Source organism: Poecilia mexicana, unplaced genomic scaffold (genome assembly GCF_051168715.1).
Source record: "Poecilia mexicana isolate PSO_F unplaced genomic scaffold, ASM5116871v1 scaffold_15, whole genome shotgun sequence".
Lineage (NCBI taxonomy): Eukaryota > Metazoa > Chordata > Actinopteri > Cyprinodontiformes > Poeciliidae > Poecilia > Poecilia mexicana.
The window spans coordinates 12,520,621-12,539,183 of NW_028263384.1; the positions used below are offsets into that span (position 1 = coordinate 12,520,621).

The 18,563-nt window shown below is 40.5% G+C and overlaps 1 protein-coding gene across 1 annotated transcript in view; it reads left to right on the top strand.

Annotated features, from left to right (window-relative positions):
* The window catches only part of LOC106914053 (protein bicaudal C homolog 1), a 65,950-nt gene extending 52,599 nt beyond the window's left edge, over positions 1–13,351 (top strand). The window contains exons 10-21 of the mRNA XM_014980604.2: positions 511–715; positions 2,597–2,758; positions 2,911–3,083; positions 3,182–3,317; positions 4,877–5,030; positions 5,434–5,593; positions 5,671–5,710; positions 5,801–5,955; positions 6,930–7,086; positions 7,468–7,631; positions 8,302–8,401; positions 9,589–13,351. Coding sequence (XP_014836090.1) covers positions 511–715; positions 2,597–2,758; positions 2,911–3,083; positions 3,182–3,317; positions 4,877–5,030; positions 5,434–5,593; positions 5,671–5,710; positions 5,801–5,955; positions 6,930–7,086; positions 7,468–7,631; positions 8,302–8,401; positions 9,589–9,716 — 1,734 coding nt within the window. The 3' untranslated portion in view covers positions 9,717–13,351. The remainder of the gene's footprint in view (positions 1–510; positions 716–2,596; positions 2,759–2,910; positions 3,084–3,181; positions 3,318–4,876; positions 5,031–5,433; positions 5,594–5,670; positions 5,711–5,800; positions 5,956–6,929; positions 7,087–7,467; positions 7,632–8,301; positions 8,402–9,588) is intronic.
* Positions 13,352–18,563: the final 5,212 nt, after the last annotated feature.

Genomic DNA, 18,563 nt, shown 5'->3' on the forward strand with positions numbered 1-18,563 from the left:
GTTGTGCGCTGGTCCATTTTGAGTATTTATGACGGGCAGGGATTCCAGTAACGCAGAAACTTTTGTTTTTCTTTTCGTGATTGAACGTCTTACATTTCATCCGACATTAAGTGTATTAGCTATTTTGCAATATCCCCCCGTCAGAAAGTGAGATAGGTGATGGATTTCTAGCAGCTGATGAAGAAATGCTTTCTCTAGAACATTGCTCCCATGTCTCTCCCACTCCGCCTTAATGTTTATCCTTCTAATCTGCTCTTAATTCCCTCTTCCTTCCTCCCATTTCTTGTTGTCCCCCTCCTCGGTCTCCTACAGACTCCCTATCTCTGGTGCCAACATTCCCTATCCTATCTATCCCTCACTCCTCTTTTTTTTTTTTTTTTTTTTTTTTGCTTCTTTCTCATGCCTCCCCCCTTCTCCTTCTTTGCCTCGTCCCCTGGCTCGTTTCCCCTCTTCACCATGTATTTTTATCCTTCCCAGCTACGTTTTGATCTCCTTCGTCTTCCTTTCCAGTCCGTGATAGTGAAGAGTGTGGAGAGGAACGCCGTCAACATGTACGAGGCTCGGCGTTTCCTCTTGGGTCTCGAGAGCAACGGGGTGTCCTGTTCTTCACCCTCCCTGGCACTGAATCCCACCACTAACGGTCCATCGCCGTCCCTCATTTGCCCCGTTGGCCTGGACATCCTGACCTCAGCTGGCCTGGGGCTGAGTAATCTGGGTAACAACGCCGTCCAAATTCTTTTCTTTTTCTTCTTTTTCTTAAGCTGCTTCTGGTGGGGTTCCAGATGTTTTTCCATGATGTAGAAAAAGATAAATCAGTTTCGAAAGATAAGATGTTATTCTTTTATTGGCTACACGAAGTGCATCAGAGGTGAAATTTATTGACAGCGTAGTGAACGTCCTCGTAAATCACATTTTACTTCCTGGTTCACAGTATCGCACATGTCTCTCTGTAAAGAGCGATGTTGGTTGTTTCTGTAGGGTGCTGGGTGGCACATAGAGATGTAAATTCAATAAGATTGCCATCGTTGTCTTGATCTGAATCACGTGGATCTTTGACTTGCAAAACATGAGAAAATGACATCAGCACAGATGTAGTTGCATCAAGTAAAGAATCATAAACATTTATTTTGAGGTGTTCAATAACTTTCCACTTCAAGAGCTTTTCTGCATGACCCGCCAACATCCTGGTCAAGAGTTCAGTTTGTGTGAAAGTCTGGAAGTTTTTATCTGTAAAAAGGATTTAGTCCCGTTTTGTGTGATTTATTAAGGTCTAGAGTTGCACAGATCAGAATTTTGTTCCTTATTTTGGGGCTCCAGTTTTGCAAATGTATTTATTTTTTCATAACCTGTTAACTATTTTTTTTTCCAACTTGCTGATCATTTCACCAAATTCTATTTAAACACGTTTATTTTTTCCATAATGTTCACATTTTTTTGTATCTCACAAAGTCATATCTAATATATATATATATATATATATATATATATATATATATATATATATATATATATATATATATATATATATATATATATATATATATATTTTATTTTTTATTTTTTTTTTTTTGCATTTCACATGAATAATTAAATGTGTAGATGACCACATCCAGACGGTTATTTACCATCCAGTTCTTAATATTGATAATGCATTTGCAAATCCCTAAATGTTCAGAATGTTAATTATGATAAAAATAAACAACAAAATATCCTAAATCAATCAGCGTGTAAAGTGAAAAAAAGTATTTATAGAGTGTAGCCTTATAGAGACTGTTACTTAAATCTATAAGTATTAATTTGATCCACACATTCTCATTATTTATACAATTAAATATGATTATTATAGTGGACACTCAGGATTCGCTGTGAGGGGGCGCTATTGTATCAGTGGAGGAAGCCTCATGTGTGACTCTTTAAAACATTAATGTTTTAAATGCTTCAGTTCTCCTTTGCCCTTTAAATGACCATTAAGATATAAAGTGTGTGGCTTGTTAAACTCTTTTCTTTTTTTCTTTTTCTTTTTTTTGTTCTCTCTCCTCAATAAATTCAGTAAAATGTATAAATTGGTTAGGGGAACCCGCTACGGTAGACGCTTTCTCGCTGTTTCATTTAAACCCAGGGGGCCGGGGGTGAAGCTGTGGACGGCCACATCCTGGCCTTTAGTAATTGCTACATGCTTCTTTTCCTCAGATTACAGGCCAGCCTGCCAGAAGAATCCCGGGTCTTATTCCTGGAGCCAAACTAGCCCCTTGTGAAAGCCACAGACCTGTTTCTTTCTGTTTTCATACACTGTGTTTGGGTTAAAACACCAGGCACCATATCGTTGGGTGCTTTCACTAACGTGGGTTTATTGGGTATGATGATACGCTGGATATGTGCTTTTTGTTTCCACAACCTTGGAGAGATGCAAGACATTCTTCCTCTCATTTGCTGTCTGGTCGCAGTTTGATGGAATTCCAGTGAAATAGCCAGAAAACCGAGATTGTTTTCTGAGGGCCTCAGCGAAACGTGTGATTAGCTTGAAAAATGGCCCTGCGCTTCGACGGGACCACCGTTGATCTCATTCTTTTCCTCCGTCTCGTCGCGATCGCCGCAGGTTTCCTGGGTGCGACGGCGCCCCATTCCCTCCCCGCCTCGGCCACCCCGAACACGGTCCTGAACAGCCTGAACTCGGCTCTGAGCCCCCTGCAGACGCCGAGCCCCAGCACCCCCACACCGGCCCCCTCCATGTGGCCCAGTTCGCTCACCAGCCCCCAAAGTTTGTATACACAACAACTTCTGAAAACCCTTCTTTCCTCAAATGTTTTTCTTTTTTTTTATTTTTTTATTTTTTTGAGGTGTGAAATGCTTGCCGTCTTCTGTTCGTCCAGATTTGCCCACCAAGCGGTTGCGCTTTATCTTTCGTTGCAGGCTTTACGTCCCAGCTGGTGATGCACCCTGTAACTCAGGCCACCCTGAGCAGCATCCTGATGTCGGGCGTGCAGGGTTACACGCACACCACGCCGTCTCCTCCGCCCGGTCTCGCCCCCATAGACAAGCAGCCAAACGGGGTCCCTGAATGCACGCTAAACGGACACGTCAAGGTCGGCCTCACGTCCTCGTTTGTCCTCCCGTCACTCAGTTTTTACTGTAAAACGAAGTGATTTAACATCTTCTCGTGTTGTCGTCTTTCCTCGCGCAGCATCCTGGTTACGGGAGGTTAGCGACGGCGTCCCTCGCAGAAACCGTCTTAAGTCCGACTCCATGCGACTCGGCCCAGGAGGCCAGTGGACACAGTCCCTCAGAGCCGCTGTCAAGCAAGTCCAACCCGGACGAAGGTAAAAAAAAAAAAAAAAAAACGTCAAACAAAAAAGCCAACCACGCTGGATTAAACACCGGATAGATGTTGTTACGTTAGATGGGATCATATTTCTGTTCCTGAGTATCGAGCCCCACGTGGATGTCAGCATTTTAGAGAACATTAGTAAATAAGCAGCATGATAAACAATGAAAGAACACGTCATGGATAAAGCTGTGATTTTGCTTCAAAATCTTTGCATCGGTGCATGTTTGCGAGTGCACAAGGGAGAACGTATAGAAATCAGCCAGTCGAGGTTCATCGTGTGACTGGAAAAGTGCTGCACGAGTCTATTTACACTTCAGGTTTTGATAGTAAAACTTTATTCCAAGTTTTAAGCTTTCTGCAGAGCACTGTTCAGTCCATCAGTATCAGGGGAAGGAAACTCTGGCGTTTATGGAAGGAAGGTGAGAAGTTTGTCATAAGCCAGGTTAGTTTTAGGTTTTATACCTATTCAAAAATATTTCTGGTCTGTCCCATAAATTTCCTGTGAAATGCATTAAGTTAGTTGTTGCTATGTGAGAAAATAAGAAAAAAAAAAAACACTCATGAGGTATGAAATACTTGAACTAGATCTTATAACTTCATTAAAGCATCTCAGTGGTTGCGGTTGTATTCAGACATTTGCCTCCCATTCATAACATCCAGCCCTGTTCCACTTCCTCCATCCTATATGTTTAAACAGAGTAATGTGATTTATGCGTTATTATGACCTTGGCCGGACTAAAAATTTGAGTTGCGAACATTTTCGACTGCGCTCTGCTGGAGCTCAGCCATCCGAACCGACCATAAACGTCCAAAATCACGTTTTTTTTTCCGCTTGAGATTTATGTAGCTCTGAAAACCACACTGAGGGAAATGTGTAAGGCTCGCGTCTGTCTCTGCTTCTCCTCCATAACGTCCGGCCGAGCTCGTGAGATGCATTTATTGGAACGGAGACAGATTAACTGCTGGTCTACTAGCGGTTCAGAAAGGCCTTCATTTCCTCTGCGTTTCACGTTCGTGGGGCTTTTGCCCTCAAAAGCTTCACTCTCACGCGTCTCGTTTTTCCCCGCTGCTTTCCGAGCCGCTTCGACTCTCTCCTTCCTGGTGTGTCCCGGTACGCTTTCCTTCCCACCTTCCCTCACCTCCTCCTGTGCCCCCAGAATGTGTTTGGACTCGGCCCGGGCGATCCATGTCGACTCCGCGCCGAGGATCGTCTGAGCAAACATCGAAGCCGCACTGACATCGTATTTTATGTCGCAGTGTTCATGTAGTCGTGTTTTACATGCAAAGCACGCACACGCAGACGTGCACAGAAGCAGTTTTTTTTTTTTTTTTTTTCGTTCGAGTGACATCTGAAAACCATCATCATCACAGCCGCTGTGTTTTTAATTAATTCAGCATCTGACTAAAATGTTAACTCTCGTCACAGTTAGGGCTCAAACCTGAATTATTTCAGCTGTTGTTTTCAGGGCTTGTCTACTTTTTTGTTTTGTTTTTTTTTTTATGTCTGCATAATATCGGGGAATCGTTTGTTGTTGTTTTTTTTTTGTTCAGGCTCCGACACATTTGTGGAAGTGGGCATGCCGAGAAGCCCCTCTCACTCAGCCAATGGGAGCGAGCTGAAACAGATGCTGGCTTCGTGCAAGACGTCATCTGGGAAGCGACAGGCTGTGGAGCTCCTGCAGGGCACCAAGAACTCCCATCTACAGTATGTTTGTGTCTACATAGATCGCTGGCGTCTCCGAGTAGATTTTCTTTTTTTTTTTTCTTTTTTCTTTTTTTTTTTGGATGAAATGGTATCTGGCTGAAATGAAACGCAAATCTACAGATTTTGTTTTAATTAAGGCAAGATGTTACTACATGAATGACAGATGGTTAGTTATCCCCGCAGAGTGAAAGAGGATTTAGGAGTTTTAGGTGTTGGCTGCCACATGGACTGTGTTACACACTAAACCTGGACAGGATTGTTACAGGAAGAGCCAACTGCGTCTCATCCCATAACTCCTAATCACAAGGCATCCTCAAAGATTGCATCAAGAGATGAAGTGAAAGGGAAAGGCTTACATTGCATCTTTTTTTTCTTCTTCTTGTTTTCTCTGTGATTCTGCCAGTTCTGACTGCCTCCTGTCGGACGCGGAGTCCAGCTCGTCGGACGGTCCCGTGGCGGATAAGAGGGCGCCGGGCAGTGAGCGGGCAGCCGAACGGGCAGCACAGCAAAACGAGAGGGAGCGGATCAGACTGGCGCCGCAGACTTCTTTTGCTAACATGCAGGTAAAAACATTTTTGACACAACTCTTTATTCCTGTTCTAAATATGAAGAGATGAAAGCGTCTCCCGTTTTTCTCCAGGCGTTCGACTATGAACAGAAAAAGCTGTTGGCGACCAAAGGTCAGTTTGTGCTTCGTTTCATGTAGTAAAACGTAGCGAAATTACAAACGTTTCTTCAGTTTGACCGAGGAATTGTCTGTTTAATTAAAGCAATGTTGAAGAAGCCCGTGGTGACGGAGGTGCGGACCCCGACCAACACCTGGAGCGGTCTGGGCTTCTCAAAGTCCATGCCAGCTGAGACCATCAAGGAGCTGCGGAGAGCCAATCACGTCCCGTACAAACCCAGCATGAGCACCACGTATGAGGTCAGACACGGGAAGAAAAAATGATGCTTTCAGCATCAGTAGCAGCCCAGATCTGGAGATTTTTTACTCCATCCTAAGGGTTGAATAAAATCAAATAAAATAGGAAGACTTTTTTTTTTTTTAAATAAATAAGCAAAAAATAAGTATGTGCTATGAGTAAATAAACATTTTTAAACTCACAAAGTTGTTTAAGGTTTATTGAACAAAGTTTTTATTTTCATAGAATTTCTTAAAGAAAGAATAGAGGCCTGTTTTGCTTCTTTTTTTATATAATTATTTGGATTTTTTTTCCATTGCCATTGTATAACTACAGTAAAAGATCACTTTATCTTTGTATCTATTTACAGATCTTTAGCAGGGTTACCATTTGTTATACATGATTCCTGCAAATGTGGCATTATAAGAAAAATGCACCATGATTTGTATCACTTTTATTACTGTATTTTTATTTGAGTACAAAACATATGAGTTTGTCTTTATTACAGTTTATGAAGCAATACTGTGCTGAAGCTGAGGTCTGAATCATCAGTGTGTTAAAGAGTTACTCAGTTTGTCATCTGAATAAATTAAAAAGTTTTAATAATATGGAAAAACTTGGATTAGACCATTTTTATATTAAATATACAGCCTTCAAATCCTTTTGACATAAAACAACCCAGAAGCCAGTAAAGCAGTGAATCGACTCCTCCAGATTTTTTTTTTTTGATTGCTTAAAAAACAAGCATAATCAATAAACTGATTAAGGTAAAAAAAAAAAGTAAATATGCATTCCATCACAAACATCCTGTATCGTCTCTTTTAAATCTGGAAACCTATCCAGACGTATGAAATAAAGTTCCATACTTTTCAAGAAAGCACAGAAACATTTCAGTCGCGTTTTTACTTTAAAATCACTTTTTGTGTATTCTAACCTTTTCTTTACATTCAGAATGACTCCTCATATGTTTCGTCTGTCTCGTGTTCTTGCGTTCCAGGGCTCTCCGCTGTCCCTGTCTCGAGCCGGCAGCCGGGAAGGCGTGGGAAATGGCAGCGACTCGGACAACTGGAGGGAGAGAAACGGGAACGGCCTGCCGAACCACACAGAGTTCCCCTCCGCGGTCAGCAGCCCGAAGAGAAAGCAGAACAAATCCGGTCAGTTTTATTGCATCTTTCCTCCATACTGTTGACCTTTTTGCTTCTGACTCCAAACTTTAAAAAAAAAAAAAAAATATATATATATATATATATATATATATATATATATATATATATATATATATATTTTTTTTTTTTTTTTTTTTTTTTACTTCTTTTTTTATTTTACTTCTACTATTATTCAATTTACCCTTTGAATAATAATGAAACAAGAAGGTCCAACATCTTTTTTTTTTTTTTTTTTTTTTTTTTGCATGAGTTCTAACAATAATGTGACAAATAAACAGGATTTGAGTTTTGCTTGTCCACTTAAGCTGTTCCTTTTTTTTTGTCTTGTTTTTTTTTTTTCCTTGGCTGCTCTAAACGCTGCCTGTGCAGCTGCAGAGCATTACCTCAGCAGCAGCAACTACATGGACTCAATCTCTTCAGTAACCGGCAGCAACGGCTGCAACCTGAATTCATCCCTGAAAGGCTCCGACCTGCCTGAGCTCTTCAGCAAGCTGGGCTTAGGGAAGTACACCGACGTCTTCCAGCAGCAGGAGGTAGAGAGCTTCTCTTGTTTCATCGTTTCACGTTTTATTAAAATCGTCTCTATGCTTTGTCAAGGCTTCGACCCAGCCAAATGTCTGCGATTTCAGGAATTAAAAATGCTGAGCAATGATGTTCTTATCATGTGGTGACTTACTTATTTGCACCAGAATTTGAACATTTTATCTGCTTTTTGTTTTTGTTTGTTTTTGTAGATTAAATTTTTATTCTACTTTTCAGTTGTTTATGTGTTGGCTTGAACACCGTCATACAAACTCATGCAGCAACAAACTCCACTCAAAGTGGTGAATGAAAAGTACGGCTGCATTTTAACTTGCTCCAATATTTTGAAAAGAAAAAACAGTGGAAATTTAAACTACTATGTCTAGGAAAGAGGAAAGAGGATTCCCTCATTACACTTTATTGTATATTTGCTGATGGCTGGATTTCCCAAATTCTTGAGGATCAGGACTAAAGTTGATGAAATATATAGGATAACACAAAAGAAAAATCAAGAAGAAATACGAGTGAAGAGGTTTACCACATTTTGCATTATTTGTCTCTGCCAGATCCCTGTCAAATATATATATACCAAGAATATGCTGGTCAAATAAGAGGTTAAAAATATATTGTTATATATATATAATTTTATCTTTTGCTAATGGTTCCTTTTTTTTTTTGTAGATTGACCTCCAGACATTCTTGACTCTAACAGACCAGGACCTGAAGGAACTAGGAATCACCACCTTTGGTGCTCGCAGGAAAATGCTACTTGCCATTTCGGGTGTGTATGAAGAAACTTTGCATATAAATACTGACGTCTCCTTGAAGCTAAAATGTTAGTCTAGAGATGTTTCATCTTTTTCTTGGTTCTCATCCTGAAAATCTGCCGATTGGGTCCACGTGCTGCACAGAGCGCCGGCAATGCCGAGGCCGACGGGAAGCACGTGAGGAGGCGTAAATTAGGAGGGGAGGGGTGGAGCAGGAGGGCGGTGCTAGGAGGGCGACCTGCCTGGTCGGGCGATGAACCCATTATAACTTCTAGGGTTTCATCTGATGCTAGCTGGAGCCTGATCCTGTTAGCTAAACCTGCTGAAGATTGCCTAGACTAATTGTTTTTCGTTCACGTTTCCCGTTATTTCCCCCAAACAAGCCTAAGTGGATTTATACTCCTTCATCTAACGTGAATGTGGTTTGTGTCACACCTCATTACTGACATCATATTTTGGAGGTGGTAACAGCCGGAGCTGTTGCTGCATGTGGGAGCTGGAGCTTCCTGTCAAGGGGATTTTTGTCCAAAGGTTTCGTCCACAAACTTCAGAGTGGATCCAGGGTGAGGCAGCGAGGGGAAATATGGAGACCTGATCTGATTATTAATGATGCCGTTTTCCAAAGACTAGAGTGCCAAGTAATGGTCAGCTTTCATCTCCGCTGACCATGTCTAGGCCTTTAAAACAAAAATATGCACGGTTCTGTCTGCCTTATCCTTTTGGTATTTTCCTTCTTATAAAGAGTTTAAACTTCCTGTTCCCCTGCCAGCAAAAAGAGCTGCTGCAGCAAGCTGCCTGTCTCCAGCAATCAAAGTGGAGGTTGATGCTGGCAGCAGCCGAACTCTCCTATCATATGAACAAGTCGTGGATGCCATCGTGCCGTTTTTGCATAATTTTATTTTATTTTTTTTATTTGAACATAAAACCAGATGACCGCAAAGACGGCTTTTGTTGATCCGTGCAAGTCTGTGGTGATTCGAATCTTATTTTCTTGTCACTGTTGATCGGCGGAGGCCAGGGGAAAAATTGTCAACAAACTTCTCTGGCTGTGTTTATTTCTGCGCTTTGATTCGCAGTAGAGGGGGGAGGTGAGGGGGGGGGGGGGGGGGGGAACGTCCGCGATAGGAATCGAGCCTTTTTATCGCCTCTGCTTCTGTTGAAAGTTTGTGGTTCTTCTTTTTTTCTGTCTTGGAATCCGCAGAACTAAACAAGAACCGAAGGAAGCTTTTTGAGCCACCCATCAGGTCCTCCTTCCTGGAGGGGGGAGCCAGCGGCCGACTCTCCCGCCAGTTTCACGCCGAAGTGGCCAGCGTCAGCGGACGGTGGTAGGCCTCATCTGGAAACCGTCCACAAAGACCAGCCGCCTGTGCTCTTTTTTTTTTTCTTTCTTTCTTTTTCTTTTCATTGGTGCCCAAGTTTCTGCGGTTGTGTACTCCCCACTCCCCTTATTTTTTGTTTTTTTGTTTTTTTATAAAGTGTTGCATTATTATGCAGTAAAAAAAAAAAAAAACGAAGTTATTTTTATAAAAAGCCATAGTTGTACCTTAAGTGCCAACTAAAGATAAGGGATGTTTCAGTGTTAGCTCCTTCCAGAGCATTTCTATTGAAGGGTGACGTTGTGGTTCTGAAGAAGGGTACTGTCCAGTATTTCTCACCGCGTTTTGTATCAAGGGAACAGGCAGAATGATTAGTACAATCCTTTTACAGATTGATACTACCTGCATTCGTGTTATGCGATTGTATCAGTGACATGCACTTTATTACTAGATTTTTGCCTGTGAGAGCCTTACTCCTTACAATGAAGGAATATTAACTATACATTTTTTTTTATTATTGACTGAAAGCACAGATGCATTTTGTACCAAAAAAAAAATAATAATAACTAAAAGGAAGCACTTAGCCAATGAGATTAGGGCTCCACCAAATAAAGTAGGTCACCACACCTGAGCAGTGACTCGACCAACTTTAAAGGACTAGCAAAGGATTTGAGAAGTGAGGTTCTGTTAAGAAGTTATAAGCAGTTACAATATGAACTTGAGTAGATAATTTTCTTAAATAATTGTAGATGTTTGATCCTAGCTGAAGCTAACTATAAACCGGATTTCTTACACCTTAGAAAACATGGAAGTTTTGCTGTCGTCACATTTCCATTGGACACCTTGTTGCACAGAAGCCAAAAAGTGTTTGTTACGCAGGAAATGAAGACCGGAGGTGGCGCGCCATTAATAATCTTCCTTCGCAAACATTTGCTGAGAATGGAGCATGTAAAGCATATAAGCTTTACATGCAACTGTCTGATGTAAAAGTAAGGCAACTGTTAAAATTGTGTTTATGTTAATCTCTCGCCTTTTATTTAAGACAGCTACGCTTAAATAAACTATATGTTCCTCTCTCGGTATACGTTTCACATAGGAAGATTACCGGTGGCACACCACCTCCAATCCTTCATCACCTGTGTGAAACGTGTGTATAAATAAACCACCCAACGCAGACGAAGCGTTTCTAAAGAGGCGTTCTCAGAAACGGCTGTGATGGTTTTGAGTCCGGATTTGTTTTCCATCATTTCACATCTGTTTTTTCTTCGGCTTCGAGATTTATACCGGATGATATTTCTGTCTTTCGCAAGTAAAATATTAACCGCTTACAACTTTTTTTCTTTATTACAACCTCACGTCAAAAATCCTGACCTATCTCTTTAAACAAAAAAACAATCCAAAGGAAATACCTGTGGCCTTTTACCATTGGCTGTCTTCAGCGTGTCAGTAGAATGATGTTCCTCTTTGTCTGTGTATATCTAGACAAAGCAAAACTCAATCTTTTGTACTCTTTCCGCATTATGATTTCATGTTTAGTTTTATTACTATTTTAGGCGAATGAGTGGAATGTTTATTGTTAATCAGTTTACATATGTATTTTTATATGTTCATGGTGAGTTTCTATGATTTTATTTTTGTCTTTATTTTTTAATTTTTTGGCATTTATTGCATTTTTTACTTGTTTCTGCCCCCTAAATCTGTGGAGCCATGATATGGCTGTGCCATAACACAGCAGCAGAAAAGTGAGGTCAGGCTAAGCCTCGAAAGAGTCCTCTTTCTGATCGTGTCAGCAGTCGCTTTTCTACATTTTTTTGTTGTTTTTTTGCTCATAGTGCATATTTCATCCATTATTTGTCAGCTCCATGTGCTTTAAATCACGACTATATTGCTTGTATCCGGAATGTGAGGTGCTTTGCCAAGACTTGCTTGCCATTTTTTTTCTTTCTTTTCTTTTTTTCTTTTTTTTTAAATTTAGAGAAAGCAAAAACCTCATAACAGAGCAAAGCTGTGCGTTTGTAGAGACAAGTGCCAATGTACATAAGTCGTTTTCAGCAGGGAGATATTTTGTTAATAACACTAATATTTTTGGTCTGACCTTCCTCGTCCAGATAGATCATGCATCACTCAAAAAGTCAATAGGACTGGTCTAGTGTTAGACTTCATGCTAGACACAAATTTGGAGAAATAAATCTGCTCAAAGGGCTGAGATTTAAGAGAAAAACAAACAAAAATCCGGATTTTTCTACTATCGGCGGAGTCAATCTGATATCCAACAAACCTAGTTAAGCAGTCTTCAGTGAAGTAACAAGATTATGCATGCACTGATGTTTCTCATCAGAGTCTTTGCTGGTTCTGTATTCCTGTAATATTTTCAGGAATGTGTTTTGAAGAGGAGAAACGTCTTTTCCCGGCAGTTCATTAACTTGGATTGGTGAAATATTATTTTATTTTCTGTGATGTTCTTAAAATATCTCTGACTTAATCCAGACACCATTTCCCAGCGTCCGGAGCATGTTCAAGTGCAATTAAATGACTTGTTGTAAAAGTTCTTGTTTATATTTGCAGTACATTAATTGTAAAACAGAAGAATGAGAACTGTATTGGTTTAATTGAGAGTAGAATGTATAAAATCCCTCAGACATATCTATCTGAATTCAATTTAGATGGAAAGAACCAGCGATCCATCCGTGACCAAAACGAAACCAAGGGACTCGATCAGTTATTCACGCTTTTAGATTCAAGCCTGTTTTCTGTTTACTTTTCAACTCTCGTCACATCTGATTTCAGCCGTTTTCACTGAGTAATATTCTGACATGGTTGCTAATGCAGACCAGGCACAGTAGGTTGTTGTTTTTCTGTTTGTTTGTTTGTTTGCTTGTTGTCGTTTCATTCGAGTCCTTACGAAGTGATAAAGAGATCAAATTAGAGTGCGCTTCTGTATTCCGAGAGGAAAACCCGGGAGGGCAGATTCGCCTCGACTCATCATGGTACGTACATCCGAGCTGTCGCGGCGCTGCGACTCGTCTTCCTGCTCCGGCGGACATTTGTTTTGTCTCCTCTCGTTGCTCAGAGGAGCATCGAGGGTCAGCGTCTCATCAAGTGAGTGTTGTTTGGAGAACTGTTGATTCATGTTCCTGCAGCTTGAATGCAAATCAGCAAAAAAAAAAAAAAAACATAAAAAAAAACAAATTTCAATAAGTACAAGTTCATCACCAGCTTGTCAAGTCTTTCCCCTTATTAGTGTTTTCTCAATTATGTCTAAGACTTGTTGTATTGTTCTTCGCAAAGGGATGTATTTGAATGAATCTTTGTACTGCAGTCAAATGGTACATTTATAGTAAATGTAAACCACTACAGGAATTATGTATTATGTATTTCTTTTTTTCTTCTTATACATCTGTTTTTGTTTTTTTTTGTTTTTTTCTCTTAGTCCGAGAAAAGGTACAATTCTTTTCAATGTTCCTGGAAAGAAATGGCGTGTAAAACATTTCCATGAGGCCGAAGCTCTGTTCATGTGCCATCTGTTGATGCTGATGTTATTCTAACTGTACGGTAGCAAAGACACAAGCAGAAATCATCCAGCGGAAAAAAAAAAATGTTCAAAGATTCCAATAATATGAAGGAAATAAATTTATGAAAAAAAAAAAATCAGAAGTGGACTGTTGTTTTCTGTAAAGGTTTTACCTGAAAACGTAATTATTAATCATCCCATGCTCAGTACAGGTTTAGGTCAGTTTTTAATGGTTGAACTTCTAACACCACCTTACATTTTCAAGGTTTAGAGTCCTGTTACTGACCTAACAAAAAAAAAAAAAAGGGAAATGTCTTCAGTAGATCATGTAGCTATATGGGCTCCACAATATATATTTGTGTTAATGGCTCATTAAAATTAAAAGTCTGTTCGATGTAAAGAAATCGCAGGTTTGTTCCTTCTGTCACAATTTTTCTTTTGCAAAAATAATAAAACATTTTCAAATGCAGTTCTCCAAAAAGAAACCTCCAGAGGGCAGTGTTATCACTTAAAAGGAAATCTGGAACAGCACTGTAAAAAAAATAAATAAAAAAAATAAAAAATAGTCGCTCACATTTTACCGTCTGGGTTTGTATTTCTAAAAGTGAAATATTTGATATTTTCTCATGAGAGTCGTATTTCCTGCAGTGTATTGTAATGACAGTAAATAATCGTGTGATTTTTACAGTTAAATGGGAGTGTGTTCTTGAGTTTAAATATATATATATGGTAATTAAAATGTGTTCGTAATTGTGATCCACAGGGCAACATTGTCATGGCAGCAGATTATTGTTCAGATGGCGTGGAGAGAGGGAGACAGTTTGTGTCCCATCCAGGCCCTCTGCAGAAACAGGTGGTGCCTCTGGACTCTGTTCTGTGGACAGCCACTGAGTCACCCGCTTTCTCCTCCCCCCTCATTAATTTAAGCAGGTGCTGGGCCGAGGGGAGGAAAAACGCAGACCGCCCTCGTGTTTGTGTAACACCAACGGGATGTAAATACTGGTCTGTTACAGCTGAGAAGCCCAGGGTCAACGCGTGGGAGGCGCGCTAAGAAAACACTCATTATGGTGTCTTCGCCAATTCTGTATGCGGTAAACAGGTAAAAAAGCTATACCAGGTTTAAATATAGGTTGTTTATGCATATAACACAACACAGATAAGTTTCTTAAGCACACATGTTACCCAACGAAATATGTTTTGTTTAATATGCAGGAGAAAAGCTGTAGATGAAATCTCATCAATCTGATAGCCCTGCATGACTAATTCTAATTTCACGTTCTATTGTGAGAGGCAGAGAGTGAACGACAGCTAAATTACAGAGAAGTGTGGTTTTTTTTTTGTTATTATTATTAAGATGTCCTTATTTAAAGTCCTACAAAGCCTTACGGCATCACAGATTGCTCTCATGGGCAGCTTCCCTCTGCAGGGAAGGTGTAAATGACAGGAGCTGTGACTTGGACACCAGCTCTTCGTCCCTGGCTTCTTTCCACTGGATAATATGCTCACAGTCTGTTCCACATCTTTTGTTTCCCTAATGAGCATTTTTGCAAGCCATGTAAAGAGGTGTCGAGGTTATTTACTGTCAGACGTTCAACTTCTCAACATGCGTTTGTTCCTCGTGAATATGTTTAATTGCACATCCAAATCAGCAGCTCTGCAAATCAAACCGTAGACGAATTGTTGATCCATGTTGTAACAAAAAGAAAGACCCAGAAGCACTTTATTTTAAGGGTCGTGCATAAACATGACTTAACACCCGTCATGGACATTAAGGAGTTTTCATGAATGTTTACGACTGTTGCCATGAAGTGTCATTCGGTAAATAATGTCCCTTTTATTGCAAGGTTGACTCTTAATGTAAGTTTTAATGCAACTTTGCATAAAAATGTAATTATTTACCAAATAATCCTAAGCTAGTACTTTTAATGCATCTTTTAATGCATATATGCATTAAAAGTGTCAGTACTTACCAATAAACCACTTCATGACAACAGTCATAAACATTTTTAAAGACGCCTTCATATTCATGACAGGTGTTATGTCATGTTTATAACAGTGTAATATCAGTTTTATGCCAAAATAAAAGAGCTCTAACTGAATCATGTGATTCTAGCTTGTGGAAGCAAGTTAAGCAGTATTACCTTGAAGTAGTCATTTTCAGTATGACTTGATTTGTCTTTCACATTATTGTGGAATATCTCGCCCCTTTGAAGCACTGATCATGTTTGAGGATTGGAGATATTCGCCTCAGCTTTCTTAAGGTCCTACAACAGCATTTCAGTCAAGTAGGGGAGTCTGGGTCGTGACCGGATCGTCTTTCCTGCATTAAAAACAACACAAGGGGGAAGGAGTAAACCCTAGAAGCATAACCTGGTGTAATTAATTTCTAGGTTTTTATAATGATGCTGGACCAAATCTTTTTTCCTTTTTTTCCATCTGCTCCTTGCTTCTGCTTCACTTTACTTTCTCAAAAGACTCTCGGCACCAAACATTATTATTTCACTGAATGTCAAGCAATTCCTCCAGGCTCTTACGACGTTGTGCACCCAACTAAATGTCTTTTCCTAATAACCTTTGCGGCTCTGCTTTTAATTCTTCTCCGCTGATTAAAATGAGTGGCCCACCACTTGTTCCGAGGACGCGGGTACCCGGCCGCGTTTCATTTGAGTCCCGCACGGAGCGCAGATAAACCGGAATGTCACCGGAGAGCCAACGGCGCGCATCAATGTTATCAATCAAGCGACGGCCGAGCTCAGTCTGCACACTGCAGATCAATGACATGCTTCATTTGGTGCCCCATAAATGCCAGACAAATGTGTTTGTCTCATTGAACCCTGGAGACTTTGTGTTATTGTCTGCCAGTGAAAAATGCTGCGCCCTGTGCTCCGTGCATTGCCTCTTATCCCATTTCCTGTTTCACAACAGATACGTAGTGACTGCACTGTGTATGTGGGAGCACAAGTGCTGAACCCCGCCCCCCGCCCCCCAAAAAAATAATCCAAAATAAAGGTAAAAGACTTAAATGATCCATCTTAACAGTAATAATCAATTAAGTTTAGATTAATTGACACTTGGTGTGGATTCCCAAATACCATTTCACTTTGCAAAAGCAAACTTTATTTTGGCATCGACATATTACGGTGGTAGCTGGAACAGTTTTTCTTTGGGATTATCCAAGAATGTGTGGAATTAGTTCAGATCTTATTTTGCAAACCGGAACTACGATGTGTTATTTGTGTTATTTATTTTTGAGGAAGTAATTGCTTTATTCGTTTTGTCTGAATTAGAAATCAGTAACCTTTTGGAGAATCGATTCTTAATCCAGTTGCACCATCCACTGAATCCCTGCATTAACTCTCTGAAAAAGGATAGATTTTATGTCCATGCTGATAGTGTATAAGACGATAAATGAACCTAAATCAATTTTTAAATCGTTACTGAGGTGTGAACCATATAGATATGTGATCAGAGTATCGTTTACTCCATTAACTGCAGCTTCTCCATGAAGGTTGATTATTTTATGAATTCATCACTTACATGTGTTAGCTGGCTTTGATTCCTACTATTATTTTCAGTCCAGTGCTTGTTTTCATTTTATTTTTTTTATGTCCCCTTGTTTTCTGTTATTGGAGTTTGATTTACCTTGTGTAAAAACAGTGCGATACAAATCACCCTGCTTCTAGATTAAAATACACATCTCTGGGTTGCTCTTTTAAATGTATTTTACTATTTGGCCTAAAATCTTTCTGCACCTTTCTCCCTGCTAATAGTCCATCTGTCTGACAGTATTACCATCATGTGGCCTTTAGGCACAGCAGAGTGAACAAATCAGAGAGGACAGCCAAAACACAGCATGCTGTGAGACAAAAAGAAGATCCATAGCAGCAGAAAAGGAAGGGGGAAAAAAGTTAAATGGTCATTTTTGAGGCGAAATAAACTCAGAAAATGTGTGAGAAAAGATCGAGCTTGGTAAGGAAGGAGGAGAAGGAGTTGGAATTGGCCTGGTGTGAGTTACGCAGGACGCGGAGTGGCTCTCCTTCTTCCTCCTGCAGCTCCTACTGGAAACACTGATGTTAACACAGGATGACTCTCGCTGGAGGGAGTACGGGTGGGTGGAGAGAGAGCGGCGCTGACAGGAAGGATGGATGGAGGCGGGATGGGAAAGAATCCTCTAGAATCGGACAGTATTATCCTCACACCCTGCTGCTCATGAACAAAAAAAAAAAAAAAAAGCACAGCAGGCACTCAAAAATAATTAGTAATAAGTACTTATTGCAAAGTAATAAGTAACAAGAAGACTGAGGCAGAGTAAAAAGAAGAAAAAAAAAAAGATTTATTCTGCTTTGTTTGAATCTACTGTGAACTAAAGCAGCATCTCCCCCCTCAGATAAAGACAGCTGTGTGTTTGATGGGATCTTCTGCCTGCCACTGACCTTCACTTTTAATGAGTTTCATTTCCCAGGCAGGAAATTTGAGCCAGATGCAGCAATGCCCAGATGAAATCTGAGTGAGGCTGCATCTGAATGCCACAGTGATTAGGAGCTTACCGGGAGTTTAATTCACCTGCCCAACATAATCCCGATTTTTTTTTTTTTTGTTTTGTTTTGTTTGTTTTTTAATCCTCGAAGCCTTATGAAAATGCTCACCAGCTACTTTACCGTGGACCGAGTGGAAACGAGGAATTGGTACAAGGCTTCATTTTCCCTCTGTTAAGTTACTTAAGATGACGATGCCGTCTTAACGAGCCCCATCAGCTGAGATGAAGTGCCTGACCTCCTAAAAACCAGTCCCCATGCATTTCATCGTGCTGCAGCTCCCTCGTTGAGGCCACAGCTGCAGAATGCGTTGTCTGTGGAATAGATAATCGCCTTGTGTGACACAGGGAGAAGCCATAATAAATAGAAAGTGACAATGCATCACTGTGGTGTTCCTCTGTAGTGCATAGAAGCAAAATCACTTTAGGGAATGTGTGGACAACACTGACTCTAGCATGATCAGCATTTTTTGTTTTTTTTTGCGTGGTGAAACGATGAGCCAAGACCAAGGCGCCTGAAGCCCGTTTAACCGCAAAATGTGGGGCAGTTGACCTTTTATGTCTTAAGAAGTCTCTCTTCCTGTGGATAACCTGAGTAGACGCCCAACTGAGACCATTGCAGTGCCTTGAACTGTAGTTTAAATTGACGTACAACCTACAGACGACCTTCTAGTCAACCACCTGCAGAACAATCGTCTGACCGTGACAGTTGGCAACCGGTCGATAGGGGGCGCTAAGGTGCCACCCTCCCTTACGTGAAAAGGGAGGACGGCTTATAAAGGCGACCTATTAAGACTTTTAAATATTGTATTAGC